Genomic DNA, 20,238 nt, shown 5'->3' with positions numbered 1-20,238 from the left:
TCTTTGTCATTTAATGCCAAGTAAATTGACAATTTTAGAAAGTACAGTTTGGAACTAGTTCAGATGAGTTAATTTTGTCCCAAAAATCCCAAAGGGTATATAATTGAAATGAATTTAAAATTGAATGTCTCTGCCCATACTAATTTACTTCATATATGGAACCACCAAGCTGAACTAGTTCTTTTTTCATCAATAAATTTCAAAGGAGATATTAATAGAAACTATTTAGACGCACTCACTCCAAGGAGCTAGTTCCTACTTACATGGCATATATCCCTTATGAAAATATATACTTGATTCCCTACTCTTATGATCGACAAAGGAATCTAAGCTCTAGCTAGTTCTTTCCATTAGGCAATCACTCTAAGAAACTAGCTCATACTAGCTTGGAACCAACCCAACATGGCATATAGTAATCCCTGTAGCAAATAGATGCTTAAGTCCCTACTGCCTATGCTCAGCTTAAAGAGTCCTACGCCCGAACTAGTTCATTTCACTCGAAACAGCCTGCATACCAAACAGAAGCATAATAAATCTTAATCTCTCGCCACTCTCTCTTCCCCTCCTCCCCCGCCCTCTATCGTTGCAGTTGGTAAATCGTACATGCCGCACAAGTCCTCGCTGACCACCTCCGCTTGGGTAGCCATCGTCATAGCTGGACTGTCGTTTGTGCTGCTGCTGGCGCTGCTGTATGCTTTCTGTCGCTGCCGGCGCACGCATGCGGCCAAGAAGCAGGCGGCGGTGGCCTCTGCGGCCACAGCCACGCCCAACAGCGGTGCCAAGGACTACGATGTGGATGCCACATGCGGCACTCTGGTGGCCGCAACTGGAGACACGCAACAGCAGGCGCCGCCGCCTCCTCCGCCCTACTATCCCACCGGGAGCCTGGACAGCAAGCAGCTGGATGGTGGCATGGAGCTAACATTAACAGCTCTCCACGATCCCGACGAGCAGCTAAACATGCAGCAAGGAGAGATGCACACACAGCAGCAACAGCAGCAACAGCAACAGCAGCAATATCAAACGCAATCCAAATGCCAGCAACAAGGACTCTACCAGCAGCAACAGCAACAGCAGCAGCAGCAACATACGAATGGCTATGGATATCATGTGGCAAGTGGGATTGGCATCGATGGCGACAGCTATCAAGTGCTGCCCTCCTCCGTCGCTGGACACCATGGCGAGTGTAAGTAGGCAGCTGGGCGTGGCGTGGCCGTTTGGCTCCGGCACGATGGCTTCTTCATTAAGCGTCGCAATTTCCTTCTCTCATTTTTTTTTCGAGGGTTCTCGCAGATTTATGGCGGCCATTTTGACGCCTCTTTGGGTCGAGGGGATGCAGGCAGATGCAGGCCGGAGCGTAATTGCATTTCATGTCAATCTAGTAGATTCCGCTACCTGCTCCTCCCGCTCCCGCACTCCCTCGCATCATGCAAATGTCGTTGCATAAGCAGCAGGCAATGCAAATTCCTTGGCAACCAAATGACATCCATCTGGCGACTATCCGATTCGCTGTGTCCACTCAGTGTCCGACATCCAGCAGCATCCAGCATCCGCTCTGTTCGCTGCATTTCGCCGTAATTCCAATTAAGTGAGAATTAAGCCGTTAGCCGTTTCTTTTGTGCTCTTAATTGGCTTTAAGCCGCCTCCTTCACATTTTCTGCGATTGCAACTCATAAAACTGTCCTTCGACAAAGTCGCCGACACTCAAGTGCCCGTCACTCGAGCCAGCTCCAGCTCCAGTTCCCGCTCCAGCTCCAGTTGCAGCGACAATTAAAAGACCGAAATAAAACTAGCAACAAACAACACTTGGCCAGCAAGCGCACTCAAATGAGCTCAAGTCCGGGCGAACTGCAAATCTTAAAGCTTAAGCAACTCACCAGTGACAGCTACTAACTAGACTCTCCTCCTCCCCCTCTCGCACTTCACTTCCTCTACTTGTATATAAAATAAAAATTAATGAAAATGAAAATGGAAAAAGAGAACGGGACTAAGCTGAAAATAATCTGACAAAGAGCTGGGCACAAGACACAATTCGAGCTATTTGACAACAGTTGCTCGGAAAGCAACTAAAAGATTTAAGATTTAAGCTTTGATAGAAGTAAAGCACTTAAGCTGCGTTTAATTTGAGCCAAGTTAGTGAGACGTAAGCGCTTAGGCTAGCCAAGTTTCAAGAGCCAACAATATGCTAGCTGGCAGAACTAAAAAGTGGAAAGTTTGATAGGATTTTTTAATGCCAATACACAAAATCGCGGAGTAGTTAACAGAGCTGATTAAGGGCGAGTTGTCTAAAATATATTTTATTTAATTTTTGTTTTTATACCCTGAACCCATTGAAAATGGGAAATCAGGGTATAATGGTTTTGTTAAAATGTATGTAACAGGCAGAAGGAGGCGTGGCAGACCCCACAAAGTATATATATTCTTGATCAGGGCGACGAGCTGAGTCGATTTAGCCCTGTCCGTCTGTCTGTCCGTCCGTCCGTCCGTCCGTCCGTCCGTATGTTTGAACGCGTCGATTTCAGAAGATATAAGAGCTAGAGACTTCAACTTTTTTTTAAAATGTCCGTAAAAACAGCGCGCATATCGAGTTTTTCACTAAAAAACGATAACTCATTCCGATAGTTTTTTATCGATAAAAAACCTTATCGAAGATCACTTAAATAATTATATCTCTTACATCTTTCAAGCTAGAGTCTCCAAATTTAAAATGTATATTGAGATGTATTTTAGACAATTTCGGTTTTTGTTAAAATTTACCCCCCACCCCTAAATCCACCCCCCCACCCTCATCTTTGTAAAAGTCGTATATCAAATACTAGAGACTTGTGCTTCGGTATGCACATACATTTAAACATCATGATTACGTTCTGTAAGTTTCATTACGATCGTACGTCTAGAAATTAAATTATTCAACAAATAAGTTCTCATAATATTGCCAACACTGCAGCGCAACCCAAGCGCAATAGGTTATAAATTTATAACTCCTACATTTTTAGAGCTATAGTCTCCAAATTTTAAAAGTATATTCCAATGCATTTTATACAAATTCGGTTTTTGTTATATTTTGTATACCGGCTCCAAATTCACCAGAATCCCCAGTGAAGGTCAGATTCTAGTATAGCTAATTGTGAATGATTTGATTTGATGTTTTCTTTTAAATGCCAAATATTCAATAGAATATGTAGATCATATGCTGAAAGTTTCATTAAATTCGGTTTAGTCAATCGACGTTAAAAAATAACAAAATGTTTGGCCAATTAACAAACGCACGTGCTGCAGCAACAGCAGTTTTCCAATACGTGTGCACACATACATTCAAACATCTTCTAGCACATTCTTTGAATCACATCAGCAGTTAGTTTCGTTTAGTTCTGCTAGATGGCGTTGCATCAGTGAATCTATTTCAGTTTTGACATTGCAAGTGAGAAAAGAGGAGTGGCGTCATGGTAGAGGGCGCGGCGCTCGATCGCGAGGTCTCTGGTTCAAATCCTGCTGGGCGTATTGTAATTTTCTTTTAATTGCTACAAAACTTTTATATATTTGTGATTAAATTTCTCTTATATTTTTTCAAAAATCGAAATTGAAATTTTAACATTTTTATTAGTTTGGTTGTTCTTGCACATTCTTAAAGTCACATCAGCAGTTAGTTTGACTTAGATTTGGTAGATGGCGCTGTAGCAGTGAATCTATTTCAGTTTTGACATTGAAAATTAAAACAGAAGGGTGGCGTCAAGGTAGAAAGCGCGGCGCTTGATCACAAGGTCTCGGGCTCAAACCCGGAGCGTGTCGGAATTATCTATTTTAATTGTTTCAAAATTTTTATTTATTTAATTAAATGAGTTTTCTATTTAATTTATATTTTGAAATACATCGAAATTGAAATTTGAACCATACTAAATGTGCTTTTCTATTATTTTGGTTCAGGGTAGTATCTAGTCGAGCACTCTCGACTAGAGTTTTCTTACTTGTTTTATTTGAAACAATATTTGGCCTGGTTTCAAGATTTTTACAAAATTTATTTCACTTAATTGCTTTCAATCTGCCTCATAATAATTCTAAATAAAATTCACGTAAAGTATTTAGTTTTATATACTCTGGTTCATGAGTCATTTCTATTTCACATTTAATTAGAGAATTATTTAAATTTATTATTTGAATCATAATATTCCTTTATTTATTATTTTAATCAGAATTTTTTTTTTTTTTTTTTTTTTTTGTGTGCAAATATATATTTTAAAATCTATAAATTTCTATACATGCATTATCTTAGGAAAATGTTTGAATTACAGAAAATTTTGTATTTTAAAATTTATATATTTTATTATTTTAGAAAAATTATAATTATATTTTAAAATTTATATATTTTATTATTTTAGAAAAATTATAAGTGACCGAAAATAAAATAATTTTTGTTGCATTTAACTTAATTAAAAAATATATAGTCGTATGAACACAACTTCACAAAAGTTTTATATAGTTATTTTGATATATGAACTCATGTATCTTAAGCATAGCAAGATTAAACAAATTTTAATTTATTATTTTATTTTATATGCATCAATATTTTTATAGAAATTTTAAAACCACAAATCATCAACAGAATAACTTATTCTATTATTTTTATATTTTGCTCTTTGTATGCCCTAATTTCCGAGTTTCGTTCAGCCTACTCACTCATTAAGTCCTCAGCACAGCCATAATAACGTTTAAAGTCGAACCAAAGCTGCGTAATTATAATCAACGTCTGAGATATCTTCACTTCATCAACGCTCACTTTAGACTCGCTCTAAGAACTCTAATGAACTGTCTCGTCTTGGAGTGCCCCACATTTCTTGGCAGCCCATTCACATGCATATGGCATATGGCAACCCCAATTCGAATTTAGCTCTTGTGTGGAATCTCATATTTCTTACAATTTCTCAACAAGTGTTTCAGCATGAATGTGTAATTTTCCCTTTCGCCATGAAAGTGCCGTCAAACGGCAACCGCACGAAGGTCACAGTTGGCCAAATGCAACGTGCTTAAAGGCCTTAAATAGTTTTTAATTATATTCCGAGTGCATAATGCCTTTCTAACTAGAGTAAATGCTTTTTAGTATATATTTTTTATAATTTCATTTCATTTCATTTCATTCTATTTTTTTTTTCCTCCCTTATTATTTTCCATTTGCGTAGTTGGGCAGATTCCTCCGAGACAGACATAACAGGTATGCGCCAGAGCCAGACTTTTTTTTGAAAAAGTTCTGTTTGTATGCATGTGTGTCTGTGTGTGTGTGTGTCTGTGTTTGGCTCTAAGTGAAAGGCAACATGTTTGCAATACGTCGGACGAACTATAGAGCACTCGCCCCGCCTCAGTTGCTAACAAATTTGACCAAAAAATGTGCACCACAGCATACACTTTAATTGTGTGTGTGTGAGTCGAGTCTCTTTATGTGTGTGTGTGTGTGTGGCCTTTGGCTGCTTTCATTAGGAAGCCAACGTTTAGTCTTCTGCTGCTGCTTCTTGGTTTCATTTTTTCGGACAGCTTTTGAATTCGCGTTGCCAACGCCAACTTAATTACTATTTCTTTACCCACATCCTGCTGCATCGCCAACCAACCGGAAACAAAACGTCGTGTGATACACACACACACCTATGTATCCCCATCTCTCTTCTCTCGTCTGTATGTGTGTGTGTGTGTGTGGTCCATGTGGTTGCAACCAAAGCAGGACCACTTGAGGCGACAACCGTTCCAGCAGCAGCACGCGCCGCCAAACTAACGAAACAGCCCACCACCAACACCGCCAGCACCACCATCCCCCCCACCAGCAACACCACCAACAACAACACCACCACGAACAACTCCAGCAACAACTCCACCTTGAAGCGTGGCCAGGTGAGGGGGCGGCAGCTGGTGCAGCAGGTGCAGCCGGTGACCGCAGCTACGGCAGCTACCACCACGGCGCTGGCAACGACAATTACAACAACATCACGTAATGCCAAAACCGCAACAACAACAACGACGCTCGCCATCTCAGGTAAAGGCACAGGAAAATGTTGTGGGATTAAAGAGACGTGCAGCGTGCACCACCTACAGCACCACCAGCACCACCAGCACCATCAGCACCACACTTGAACTTTGCACCGCAAAATGCACACACGACGCCAATAACTAACTGTATAAGAACTTGCACCAAGCAAAGCTTGCCGCTTGCCTCTTGCCTCACGCCACTTGCCACACTGGCAACGCACGCTTCAATCTTAATGCACCTATGCACCTATTGTTGCACACCTTCATCTTCATCTTCTTATTCTTCTTCTTCTACTCTCACCTGCAACACGCATACCTTTCATTTATCAACACTTTTATGCACCAAATACGTTTCATAATACTGCGCGGATGAGCCTAAAATACGCTCAGCATGAATTGTATGTGAATTCTGTAAGGAGACAGTTTGAGAAATTTAAATTTACCTTTAAAGTACAGAAAATTCAAGCAGCGAATGCTGGGAATATAGAAGTATAGAATATAGAGTGAATGAAATTAACGTTTCTTTAATTGACAGTCGAGTTGGGCTAGTAGAGTAGTTCCATTCAAGATTATGAAATGTTCAGTTCATGAAAATCATTTTTTATCACTTTTTATTCAATTTAATATGCAAATTACATATATATCTGAACTGGTTTAAATATCGCTTTCGCTTAAAAAAAAAACAATTCCTGCTGTTCTATTCGTCCATTGAAATTATAAAGGCAGCCTGCGATCAGCCAAAGTCTAAGTAGCCATCTCGCTCGCACTCAGCAATGCCCCCAGCAAGAATTCACAGCAACATCTATAGCTGTCTCTCTCTCGCATATGGAGTTGACGTATGCAAGCGCAAGCTCACTCGGCCCGAGTGCAAGCTTCCACTGCAGTCTCACACTAATACTAGTGCAGCAGCCAATCACAGCAAACTAGAGCCGAAATGCAAATGAGAGAAATAGCAATAACAAAATTGGATTCGGCTATTTGATCTTTTGCCATACCATTAGAGCTTACATACATAAGCGATCGATTGTCCATCGACTTGTAAGCTTTTCATTAAGTGTCTGTTTACTTGACAGATGTACTCACAGATTAAAATTACAGAAAAATTATAAAAAAAATTCAAAAAATACAAAAAAAATTATTAAATACACGCCAACGACTGAACACAATTCGGTCATAGGAAATTTAGTTTGGAATCTATACCTAAACCTTTTTAGCCGCAATTTGTACACGCCGTTTTTTGTAATGTTCTTGCTTGAGTCGCCGCTCAATCGACTTGGGCTATTAACGCATCGATTCATTACATTTCAATATCGCAACCATTTCTTCAAATGGCCGCCAAAGGCTGTGAAGAGTGCTCCGCGCTTGCAGGTGGCAAAGGCAACGGCACGTGATAAATCAGTTGAGACGAATCCAGTCAATCAGCCAACGCCGCTCGACGAGAATGAGCCAAAGCTGGCCAAAATGAAGGCGGTGCCGCCGCCCAGCTTCAATATCAAGGATCAGCGCGACAAATGGCTGGCCAAGGTGTCGCCCCAATTGCAGCGCAGCAAACGCAAGGCCAACGCGCCAGCGGACGGAAGCGGCGGAAAACACGGTCAGCCGGGCTTGGGACCGGGGCCGGGGCCGGGGCCAGCGGTGCACTCGCCTATGCCCGCTCACCTGAATATGGAGGGCAATGCCCAGACCTTTGGCATTCCCAAGCAATTTCAGCCTCCTGCCTGGCAGCAGCAGCAGATGCAGATGCAGCACCAGAAGAAGCAGCCGCAGCTGCAGCAGCAGCAGCAACAACAGGGGCCCGGCGAGGACTCGGGCCGAGGGTCAGCGGACCGCAGCTCCTGGGTGAATCGCATGCACGGTGCACAGCAATCGAAGCAGGCCCAATGGCTGAAGGACATGAAGGCCAAGCAGCAGGCTGGATGCGATATACAGCAGCAGAAGCTGCAGCAGATAAAGATACCCTTGCCACCGAAGCCGCTCGGGAAAAGTCCAGCTGCAGCTATGGCGATGACTGCGGCCGCCGCTGCCGAGCCAAAGCCGGAGGAGCCACCAGAGCCAAAGACGCCGGAGCGGATTGCCTACCTGGAGGCGGTCAAGGTGCTCAACAACTATCAGATACACGAGCCCACAGCCGGGCGCGCCCAGTCAAAGTCGAGCAGCCTCAGCGACAAGCTGGAGCCGAACATCGAGCATACGCTGCTCTGCCTCAGCCAGACGGGCTTCGAGCGCGAGCAGCTGGAGCGCATACCTGTGATCCAGGTGGCCGGCTCAAAGGGTCGCGGCTCCACCTGCCTGCTGGTGGAGGCCATTCTACGTGCTCACGGCGTCAGGACGGGCGTGCTCAGCGCCCCGCATCTCTTTCTGACCAACGAGCGCATACGCATCGACGGCGAGCCGCTGCCCGAGGAGCAGTTCACCCAGCTGTTCAACCAGCTGCATGCGAAACTGGCGGAGATGCAGCCGCCGCCCAGCTACACGAAGCTGCTGACTGTGATGGCCTTCCATGCGTTCCGCAACGGCAACGTGGACGTGGCCATTGTCGAGGTGGGCAGCGGCTGTGCCAGCGACTGCACCAACATCACGGCGCATGCCCGCACCATCGGCATCAGCACCTTGGGCTGGGAGCAGAGCTTCAGCCTGAGCAACTCGATGCGGGACATCGCCTGGGCCAAGGCGGCCATCATAAAGCCGGAGGCGAGCGTCTACACCAGCGCCAGCCAAACGGAGTGCTGCGAGGTGCTCAGCCAGCGGGCCCAGCAGGTGGGCGTCCAGCTGCACCGCGTGCCCAGCTACATCGACTACATGGAGGCGAACATGGAGTGCAAGAAGCTCTTGTCCGGCGCCAACTACACGGTCAAGCTGAACGGCTCGCTGGCCATCCAACTGGCCTACGACTATCTGCGCCGTCACAATCCCGAATATGTCGTTGGCCTGGAGCACAACAGCCTCCAGCTTACGCCGGGCGCCACTCGCGGCCTGGAGATGTTCGAGCAGCGCGGACAGTTCGAGGTGATGAAGTACGACATGTTCAATGTGTATCTGGACAGCGCGGACACTCTGGAGAGCATGATGATGTGCCGCGAGTGGTTCTATACGCGCACCCGCAGCAGTCGCTCGCCCAAGATTCTGCTCTTCAGCAAGGTGAACGAGTTCAATGCCAAGGATCTGCTCACGATCCTGAGGCACAATGTGCGGTTCGAGGAGGCCGGCTTTGTGCCGAGCCCGAATCGCTTCGAGGGCGAGGCGCTCGAGGAGCAGGAGGAGTGCCAGGATAAGGAAGTGCAGGACGCCATCAACTGGCACAGCATGGAGGAGCTGCAGCGCGCCCGACGCAACGCCAGCAACTGGCGGTCCCTCTGCGAGGAGAACGGCTCCAGGGACAACTCGCACATGTCCATCTCGATAGAGGCGTTCTTCGACCATCTGAAGGAGAAGTACGGCAAGCAGCGGTACGGCATGCGAAATGAGCTGGATGTCCTAGTGACTGGCTCCCGGGAGCTGGTCGCCGGCACCATACAATTGATCCAGAAACTGAAGAACAAGGATTTCGGCAAATGGCGCTAAGAGACACACCAAACAATACAGATTCGAACCACGCCCCCACCCCCTCCCACCCTAAATGATAATTCAATCGGTTTTCGCTCTCGTTTTGTTCAAGTTACTCGATATATATATATGCATATGTATGTATGTCTGTATATGTGTGTATATGTATATGTATACGTGTGTATATGTCCATCTTATTGCGTATGTCACATATCCGATTCAAATTTCTAGTTACTGTATTCCCCCCTACATCACTCGCGCTTTAGTCTGATGACGTCAGCAGCAGTTTCACGTAAAATCAATCTGAGTGCAGATCCACTACGGCATATATCCTCAAGATAAACATACGCATATAAGTCAGTTGTCTAAAAATAAATCACATATGTCATCATTTATTCACCTCGTTTAATTTACCCGATTTATTTTGCAAATTTTATTTTTCTTGAATTTTTCCTTTTAAATTTATCATCAGGATAAAGAGATGTTATTCACATTTATTAAAAAAAAAAAATTTATTAATTAATATATTCCTATATACAATATATAATATTTCTCATATCTATTTCACATACTGAAATACTAATTACTATCATCATCAGCCTAACTATCGTATACGTTTTCTGGAATTTTCAAAAGGATAAATATTGCCTCTAAAAATATTTTATGTATAAAATCTCTATATTCAAATTGAAAATCATTTTTCTACCAGACTTTTCTTATATTAACTGCCTGATATTCTATATTTCATCTATACAATATATGTATATATTTCTCATGCTCAACTTATCCGCACGATAAATATTTCCAAGTATCTAATCTGTCAGTAGACGCAAAATCGAAAATCACCTTATTTAGTGTTAAATATTTTAAATTTCTTGAAGCTCTCTCTCTCTGTGTGCGTGCGTGTGTGTGTGTGTGTCGAGTGGGTCGAGTAATTTAATCCAATTGGGTTGTCCATCAACTTCAGTCTAAATTATGCAAAAACGTCGGGGGTATATCAAATGCAGATGGGCAAACGAAAAAGCGTAACCCAAGTCGGAGGCGTTGGTCCACTTGGACAGCTGCTTGGCTGCCTGGCTGGCTGCCTTGCCTGGCTGATGAGCATGACGTGGCATCTTTTATATATCCAATTAGCCATTGTGACTTTCACATTTCCAACTGCTCGACTCTACCTGACGCACATTTTAAATATAAAGAGAGAGAGAGAGAGAGAGAGAGAGAGAGGGGGGGAGAGAGAGATGGACTTCTGTGGCAGCTGCAATAATTTATGCTTGCCTTTGGCTTTTTTTCAGGGTCGAACAACATGCCCGGAGGCAGCCAGGAGAACAACTATAGCAATGCGCGTGATTTGTCGCAGGAGGCGCTGTGGCGCCTCCAGCTGGCCGCCGCTCAGAGCCAACAGATCTACGTGGAGCAGCGACCGCCGTCGGCGTTCAGCGGCCTGGTCGACTACGCCGGCTATCAGCACATCAATACGGTGACCAGCTCGCTGAGCCAGCAGAGCTTCGGACAGCAGCAGCAGCAGCAGCAGCAGTCGGTCGGAGTGCAGCCGCTGACGCCGCATGAGATGCTGCAGGCAGCGCAGCGCTATGGCACGCTGCGGAAATCCAAGCAGCCGCCGCTGCCGCCGCAGCGCAAGGATCAACAGCAGCAGCAGCAGCAGCAGCAGCAGAAGCAGCAGCAGCAGCTGGGTGAGTGTTGACCGTTTGTCTTGTCAGATAAGCAGCTGAGATGAATGGCAAGGAAATCAGTTTGATTGATAATGCAACTAAGTGTTGCAAGTGGCAGCGGGATGAGGCAGGCGCTGAGGCTGGCAGTTCAAATTGTTGCACACTTATAAATAAAATAGATTTTGCATGTTCAGCTCGAGCTGGTAGCTTGGCAGCCACTAGGATGTGTACAATTTGCATCTGTATCCTTTTATGCATGAGCAGCAGCAGCAGGAGCAGCAGCAGCAGCAGGAGCAGCAGCAGCAGCAGGAGCAGGACACGGGCACAGCTTGCGTGCAAACACCAGAGACACAAACAAACACAGACGCACACACACAGACACACACGCACACTGTCGCACATATATAAACAGATAAATGCACATAAAATAGTCAGCTCTAGCTGCTGTTGCTGCTCCTGCTGCAGTCCTCTTGTTCTCCTGCCCTCTCTCTAAGGGAACAAATCGCTTGCAGCGACAACTATTGCTGCCCCGCCTCAGACTAAACAAACGCAGTTGCTGCTCGTCCCTCGCGGCTGCTGCACTCTGTGGCGCGTCTTTAAACGCCAACATGAAATAGAAGCAGAGAAATAACTGCAAAAAGGAAGCGACTGCAGTCGGTTAAAGCGGGTATACGCAACTAGAAGTTATCCTAAAAGAGTGCAACAAATGCATATATATGATATGATATGATATGAAATGTTTCATGATACGATATGATATGATATATATGATATGATATGCAAAACTATCGATAACAAATCAGTAAATGTTGTGAAGCTATATTATGCTAAGCGAACAACAACTTTCAAAATATTAAATATTTTACACTTGAGTTATTTCTGATATTATTATAAGATACCAAAAATCTATGAATCGATAATTATCGATTTGAGTAAAAGCAGATAATTATAAAATTTATGTTAGAATTCCGATATCTCCTTCTCTAAAGAGTGTTTTATATATGCAAAATTTAATATCGATACTTCGCAACATTCCAAATGCTCCATTTTAGCCATTTCCCAATCCTACAGAGTGTTTAAAGAAAACACCGATAAAAATACGCAAAAAAAATGGCAAGCAGATAAAAAGAAATGCCCAAACAAACTCGAAGAGCAACAGCAAACGAAAAATGTAAAATGTGCACGAACACAAAATATTTTAGAAAATCAAAATCAAACAACGCTGCGAGCTATAAGTGAAGTGAATCACTGAACAGAATGCAACGCCACATGCCCCATAAAAAACGAAGAGTGGAGTGAAAGAGAGAGAGAGAGAGAGAGATAGAGAGAGCTGCATAGCATACAATGGGTAGAAGCTGCGTAAGAGACGGGCGAAAATCAATTGCTGGCTAGGGGCTATTTCCATATTTACGACTCGATTTACGCTTATGATTCGTTTAGTTAGCAGAGTCATCATTCACACTTTTATTATCGAGCAGCAGGTGATGTCTAACGGTAGAATGAAGCGCTTTTTAATGGATGCGCCGTAAAATGAGCAGAGTTCAAAGTGCTTCAGTTACAGTCGGTTTCGGGTAGAGTCAAGTGAGGTTATGTGAAGCTAGCTGAAGTGATGTGAGGCTAGGTTGGCTTAGGTTAGGTTTAGGTAACGATTTCTTCGGAAAATCATGTATGAAAATATAAATCAACTAATGAAGCAAACTTAATACAAATGTAAAGGCCTTGAGTTCTTACTCGAGATACTCTAGAATCTCGTAAAATTTGTCAACAGCTTGTTGGACATAAATGAGAATATATGTAAATCAAACCTAAATTTAAAATTAAATTTTCTTCAACATTTACAATTTGTCTGCATTGGCTATAAATATTATATGATAGTAAAAAGAGCTTTTAAGCACGTTCAAGCTAATCCTTAAACATTTTTCAATTGCCATCAGCATATATACAAATATATTGCTTGGCAACCAGCTAACCTAACTAACCACAAGAGGTTGCAATTTTTTGTTGAAAAGCTCACGAAGCGAGCTTAAAATATGCCGCAATAATTTTGAGTTTTTACCACTTCATGCCACAGAACTGTGCAAACCAAACGGTGCATTGTATAAAAACCATTTTGATTGGGCTGCTCATGAATGCAGACAAATACAGATACATATGAATGCACTGAGATACCCTGTGAAAGGAAACAATGAATAGCAACTTAATGGGAGTATAGTAGAATAGACTAGATTAACGTAGAGTAAAGACTAGAGTAGAGAAATATGTGTAGTGGAATACCCTGCGAAGGAAATTAATAGAGTGAAGGCAAAGGTAGACTCAAGGAACTGGGAGACTGGAAGAGCTAGAGCATTGGAAATTTTTATTTAGCTTATGCTATTATAAATATAAATGAAAATTTAGGTTACATCTCTGATTTATTACAAACTATTCGAGTATTCTCAGAGAACTAGGATCGTGATAGACCTGAAGTATTACTAGTTGGTAATTGAATTCTTAAATTAATTTAGTTTACATCTAATATAGATTGAATACTGGATTTATATCTGAACTTTAACTCGGAAAATACTTTTGAAAATTGGTATTATTATTAAGACTAAAAAGAGATTTAATATAACCTAATACATGTTATTCTAGAATTAGTTATTTGAAGAGAAAGATTATAAACAAATATCTAAATATTATATATTATTTACCATTCGAGTTAAGCATAAAACATTCATTTGGATTTGAATTATTTCCTGCCCGTTAGCCAAACAATTCATCTACATTTTCCGCTTTATTTCCGATTCGTTATAGTCATAAAACTCTAGCCGCTCTCTAGCTAGGCTATCTCTGAGTCGACTCAGCCTGTCTGCTCCGACTCGCTTTTGTTTTTGTGGTTCCGCTGCTAAATGCTGCTTCAATTAGCTAGACAAAAGGAGGCAACAGGAGCCAAAGCAGCTGCTGGAGGTTGTTTTTTATTCTTCTTCTTTTTAAATTGTATTGTTGTTGTTGTTGCTGTTGCTGTTGCTGTTGGGCATTCATATTTACCATGCTCGTGCATTATGAACTGCTTCTAATCCGCTTAGCTCCATTGCAAAAACATTTCAATTAAAACAAAGCAGTCGTTGCTGATGTTGCAGCAGCTGTGGCAGCCACAGAATGTGCCCCATTTTCTTCAGTTTGGCCACAAACAACAACAGCAGAGTACGGCATTCAGCCAGCAACAGAACAACAAGCACGAATACGAAAAACATGTCCATTCACTTCACTTCTTGGCCACAATAAGAAAGTAAAGCCCAAACAGAAGTCGTGACATAAAAGAAACTCGAATTGATTGGCTTCAGCTGTTGCAGTCGGAATGAAAAGGCGCCTCCTAAGAGGACAATTTCGATTTCTGATTCTTGTGCAGGACGCACGAAGGAGAACCAATTGGAGAGCGAGCGAGGGGGGATAGAGCGAGATAAGCTCGTTGAAATTGCGCAACAGCTAACTGTAAAACCTCTTTGCAATATATTTTATGCACCAAAAAGTCCTCACCTCGATATTTTATACTCTCACTAGGGTTCGATAGAACTGAATGGTAAGGGAGAGACATTCGCAGAGCTAAAAGGCTTGCAGAGGCAGAGTATTGGAAGTTGACTTGTTTTATTGACGATAATATAGAAATTCTCATATATGTAAAATGTGATTTACTTTACTAAAATCTTTTCACTCGTCGAGCTATGCATAAATTGTATTAGAATATTTTTTCATTGATTAGTTTTATTTAATATCTTATAGACCTTTCTACTAAGTAGCATTAGGCACCACCATTATTGGCAGAAATTACAAATATTAGTTACGTCATTCTATTCCCATGATGTTTCATATAAATTAATAAAGGAATGAGCCAGATGTATTTGATGCCTTAGACTAACTTGAACAAATTAAAGAGTAAATATTTATATATGTTTAAGTATACATATTTGTTATCTATATATATTTATATGTATAAATATTCATACATATATTGGTATTATATTAGCATACCAATATGTATTGGAATTTCAAAATTTCAAATGAGATCATTATACAAATAAATTTTCTAAAAAAAAATTAATAAATTTTCTTTAAAAAAATATATAAATATTCATACATATATTGGTATTATATTAGTATACAAATATATGTATGCATTATATTAGAATACCAATATATGTATGAATATTTATATTTTTTTTTTAGAAAATAATTTTTTTTAGAAAATTTTTTTTGTATAATGATTTCATTTGAAATTTTTAATTATAATCTTAACTTGATTATTTAATTGAATTTTTTGTATACACTTTCTGTAGATTTTTTATAGATTTAGCTTTCAGACTTGACTCGGCGATTTTATTGGAGTTTTTTCAACACATTTTCTATAGATTTCATATATATAGGAACATATAGATTAATGTTCTCTTATATAGCATCAGTTTGCAGATTTTATTTCATGCCTTAAACTATTCCATATTAAGGAAACCATATGAATATCAAATTAAATACTTGTACAGTTCTTAGAAGGGAATGCTACCAACTCAAGTACAACATATCTGTTGCATACATATGCCCATTGAGAATGATGCTCTATATATAGAGCATGTGAATTTTGAGAATGATGATGATAGAGCATCTACTTGTCGAACTATAATATTCAAGTTATGTAGTTTATTTTGCTTATATACTCTATATATATCATCATTTTGTATATACTTTGTATAGAAGATCTACTAGTCGATCACTTGTCATACTACATTCCAGTTCATTTTGCTTATATACTCTGTATAGAGCGTCATTCTGTAGAGCATCACTCAGTTAATTCTCTATACAGGGTATCTACTAGTCGATCACTTGCGTGCCGTACTACATCATTCAGTTTTGTGCTCTATACAGAGCATCTACTAGTCGATCACATGCCGGCCAGACTGCATTCAAGTTATGCAGTTTATTTTGCGCACTCGTATTTCCGTTTCTCCTTTTCTCTCTCTCTCTATCTCCCTCTTGGTGCTTCTGCTTTTAGCATTCCAACAGCCACTACAAGAGCTCCCCCCCCTCCCCGCCGACTCTACTCTTACAACAATAACAAATAAGAAGTAAGAAACAACAATAAAAAGCAAACTTGAGCTGCAAGTGGAACTCGAAAATCCGAGTTGCAAGTAGAAAAGTTGTTGTTAGTCATTGCGCATCTTTTGACGTAGCTAGCGAAAATATTTCGCTATTGTTTGATGCAATTTTTGTGTAGCTGCTGGAGGGGTAGAGTACGGCGGAGTGGTGTAGTTGTAGTGTGTGTGGCGGGAGGGGGTGGTGCTCTCTATTGGCGCTGCAAAGTATGCAATGCTTTTGAGCTCTCGATCTGCGCTATTCAATTGCCGCATTTGCGGCTGTTCATGTCCGACAGCGCGCAATCAGAGGCAAAGCATCTCACTTGCCTTACGCTCCCCTCTCCCTCCCTCTCTCTCTCCCTCTCGCGCTCTACTACTCTGTCTCTGCTTCCCTTTCTAAATATCTCTAGTTGCAGAAAACCGCTGTTGTTTGAGCGCATTCCGCATTTCGCTTTGGGCCAAATATCTTGCAGCCCTTCTTAAAGTTCGCTTGTTGCATTTCATTTCAGTGGAATCTTCTTCTTCTTCATCTTCTTCTTCCACATTTTTGTGGAAATATATGTACATATACAAGTTTAGTTCAAGTTCTTAATTATTTCTTCAATTATAATTCAATGATGTATGGAGGAATAAAATGGATTTAATAAATATAAATATATATAAAATATAATTTTTTTTAAATATATATAACAAATAAATGTATATAGATATATGTATATATTTATATTTATATATGTTTTTTTATTGCATATCGGGGGGAAAACAAACACATTATTATTTATATTATTATTATTATTATTATTATTATTATTATTATTATTATTATTATTATTATTATTATTATTATTATTATTTTTATTGTTATTTTTATTATTATAAATATAATTATTAAGCATTCATCACTTAACAAAAAGTTTTAAGCTTCCTAACAAAAAAAAAAATATATATATATATATATATATAGATATATATATATATAGATATATATATATATATATATATATATATATATATATATATATATATATATATATATATGTATTTTAAATTACAAAATAATAATTATATACAAATTTATACAAATATTTCTAAATTGAATTTCAAATAAGGCAAAATTTCATTCAATTCAAGAAAATCTGAATTCTATTTGCCTTTCTGCGAATTGCTCATATTTTATTTTTTTATTTATTTATTTTTTTTTTATGGTACAGTATAAAACACGTGTCAAGGTATTTTGAAATTCAAATTACGCCTTCAGTTGAATACAATAAAAAACCTTGACTGAAACAATTCACAAAAATTCCAATGGAATCGCTATTGGCAACATTCTAGATATCGTCTTTAAAGTAAAAAGGAGCTCTTAGCTTAAGCAGTTGAAGTTAGGATTTCTGTCACAAACGGCTTGACTGATAGAAAAACCTTGGCCTTAAACTTTAATATAGTGAACTTATTTTATTTTTATGTGGAATAGAAAATATTAGCTCCTCGAAATTCTCATAGATTACATTGACTTTCAGCTCCCTAGAGAGCATTTGCCAGTCTAGCAAACTCCACTCAATATGCTCGATTTCCATTCGGGCTATACAAATTTAACAATTCGAAGCACATTAACCGCATCAATTTTCCCAGCTAAACAACTAGAGGCCACAACAACGGCAGCAGATCATTAAACATACAAAAGGCAATAAATACGAACCAACACACGCACACACACACACGCGCACTCACACACACCCATAGCTGGTATAAGATATGCACATATAAAGAGCTATGCAGAGAGGTCGCAATTATTTATGCCGAGGCGGCAGCAACTTTTGACAAATTTTTTGGCAAAACATTTTGCGTAATAAATTTATTTTAATTACAACGCCAAAAAGTGGGCGTGGGCGTGGCTATGGTCGGTAATGAATGCGCTTCAATTAAATGAAATATTCATAGACATAAATACAAGAGCGTGAGCGAGCGAGAGCGCAGCCACGCAGGCTCTGCCGGAATACCTGCGGCCAAGCATGTTTTATGAGCCAGCAGCCAGCCAGGAGCACCCAGCTAACGGGTCCACGAGCCCAAAGCTGCCCAAGCAGGGAGCATTAGGCGACAACACCTACAAAACGAAAAAACTGAGAGAGCGGATTGTCGGCGACAACCCAAGTACTCTTTCCCTGATAGAGAACATAGAATGGGTTAGTGTGGCATAGTATGAAGGGAATGTATTAGAGCAATTTTAATATAAGTTGAGAGATGGAAATTGCAGTGTATATGTGTAGTATAGTAAGCTATGATATGGTCTTGAAAGGAAGAGAAACATTTAGCATTTTACAAGGGCGTCTTTAAATTTTTAATAGTAATCTATCTTGATCTTTAATCGTAATCTTTCTTAAGTAATCTTTCTCTGTAATGTCGAACTTTTAACTTTGATTCTTTATCATTTGCATTTTATATATATTTTTTCTATTACCTTTTAGATTTATCTGTACTCTGTTATTTAGCATCTTATCTTCTTTTGCCGTTTCTTTTTCTTTGATCTTTCATATATCATTTTTGATTTATTAGCTTTTTCTTTGAATTCGTTTTCTTTCAACTTTCTTTATATCTTGTTTAATCTTCTATGTCTTATCATCTTAAATATTTTACCTTTTATATATTGTCTTTTTATTTTATCATTTATCTGTGACTTTAATGTTTCAACTTAAATTAAATATTCTTTCGTCTTTTTCGCACTATTTTCTTTGTCTTATTATTCATTGTTGTCTTTTTTCTTGATCTTTTTTTATTATTTGTTATTTTTGACATTCAAACACATGGAAATTTATATAAAAATTTAAAACATAATAAATCAAATTTTATGTTCGTTTATTTTATATTATTTTTTATTTTTCATCTCTTATCGTTTATATTTTACATTTTATTATATTTTTGGTTTCATGTTTTTGTAATTTGTTCTTTCCTGTTTTGTCTTTTATCAATTGTTTTATCAACTTTGTCTTTTATCCAGTACCTTATATTGTCTCTATTACATCTTCTTCTTATATTCTATCATTCATCTCATTCTTCTATCTTCACTCTTGGAACTTCCATCTGTTATCTTCTATAAGCTATAGCCTAGAGCATTTAGACCGTTTGGAACTTGCCTCTTCTTCTTCTTCGTCAATAGTCTATAGCTTGTAGACCATATATATCTATCTGCCAATTAATGCTCTCTCATCATAGATGCTGCCATTCCCTACCATCCAAAATCTATGCCTTTGCCCAAATATCCTCACTGGGGTAGAGTATTCCATGTAACCCCAAATGGCGCAGCAGCGGGCAGCCTGTGCGGAGTCTGTTTGTAGCCCGGTTAGGAGCTTGTTAATTATGGCAGAGCCAACTGTGAGCACTATCCGGCGGTCGGCAGCCGGCAGAGGGCAGCTGGCAGAGGGCAGCTGGCAGCTGGCAGCCGGACATCGGTTCTATGCATCATTCAAACAATTTACCAATTTCGCTTTGTCTATCTCTCTCTCTCTCTCTCTGTGTGTGTGTCGCTGTGTGTGGGGGCCTTTGGGTTGTTGACTGACCACTCATAAAATGTTTATTAGGTAATGAAACATAACAACAAGCGCTGCGCACATTAATTTCAAACGAAGCCTTTGCACTTTGTGCCCCATTTCGGTTCGCCCGGGCGCTGTTTGCGTTGCGCTTCACGGCAAAGAAAATTGCAAAATTTGTTAATTGCGTTTTTGAAGCGGAAACGCTTTTGTCCGCCAACAATCGAGCGTACACATTATGTCAATTATGTGTCACAAAAGGAATCAATGACGCTCAAATTTCGCCGAACAGCGTACGATATATATTTTTTAATGATATTGCAGACTTCTTTGTGAATATAGAGGAGCAAAAGTAATTGAAAATTGGCAAATTTAATATACGAAATTGATGGA

The 20,238-nt window shown here is 40.1% G+C and overlaps 3 protein-coding genes across 7 annotated transcripts in view; 2 read left to right on the top strand and 1 right to left on the bottom strand.

The window, feature by feature from the left end:
- fred (friend of echinoid) overlaps window positions 1-20,238 on the top strand; it is a 139,751-nt gene that overhangs the window by 115,592 nt on the left and 3,921 nt on the right. Inside the window, exons 6-8 of one of the 4 annotated variants that reach the window (XM_089257296.1) lie at window positions 590-1,186; window positions 5,705-6,016; window positions 10,845-11,243. In XM_089257296.1, the coding sequence (XP_089113422.1) occupies window positions 590-1,186; window positions 5,705-6,016; window positions 10,845-11,243 (1,308 nt within the window). Of the gene's footprint in view, window positions 1-589; window positions 1,187-5,704; window positions 6,017-10,844; window positions 11,250-20,238 lie in introns of those variants that run through there. The other 3 variants (XM_089257295.1, XM_089257297.1, XM_089257298.1) reach the window with 3 other exon arrangements.
- Window positions 7,047-9,945, top strand: Fpgs2 (Folylpolyglutamate synthase 2). The gene has a single exon (XM_018099120.2). The coding sequence runs from the start codon at window positions 7,252-7,254 to the stop codon at window positions 9,568-9,570; it is 2,319 nt and encodes a 772-aa protein (XP_017954609.1). The 5' UTR covers window positions 7,047-7,251; the 3' UTR covers window positions 9,571-9,945.
- LOC108649906 (uncharacterized) overlaps window positions 16,043-20,238 on the bottom strand; it is a 69,053-nt gene continuing 64,857 nt past the window's right edge. Inside the window, exon 3 of one of the 2 annotated variants that reach the window (XM_089257303.1) lies at window positions 16,043-16,058. The gene's annotated coding sequence lies outside the window, so the exon portion shown is untranslated. Of the gene's footprint in view, window positions 16,059-16,104; window positions 16,121-20,238 lie in introns of those variants that run through there. The other variant, XM_089257305.1, reaches the window with a different exon arrangement.

Source organism: Drosophila navojoa, chromosome 3 (genome assembly GCF_054131105.1).
Source record: "Drosophila navojoa isolate 15081-1374.11 chromosome 3, UAZ_NAV_1.0, whole genome shotgun sequence".
In the NCBI taxonomy this organism is placed as follows: domain Eukaryota; kingdom Metazoa; phylum Arthropoda; class Insecta; order Diptera; family Drosophilidae; genus Drosophila; species Drosophila navojoa.
The sequence above is the reverse complement of the archived record's forward strand: the minus strand, read 5'-3'. Positions and strand labels throughout refer to the sequence as shown.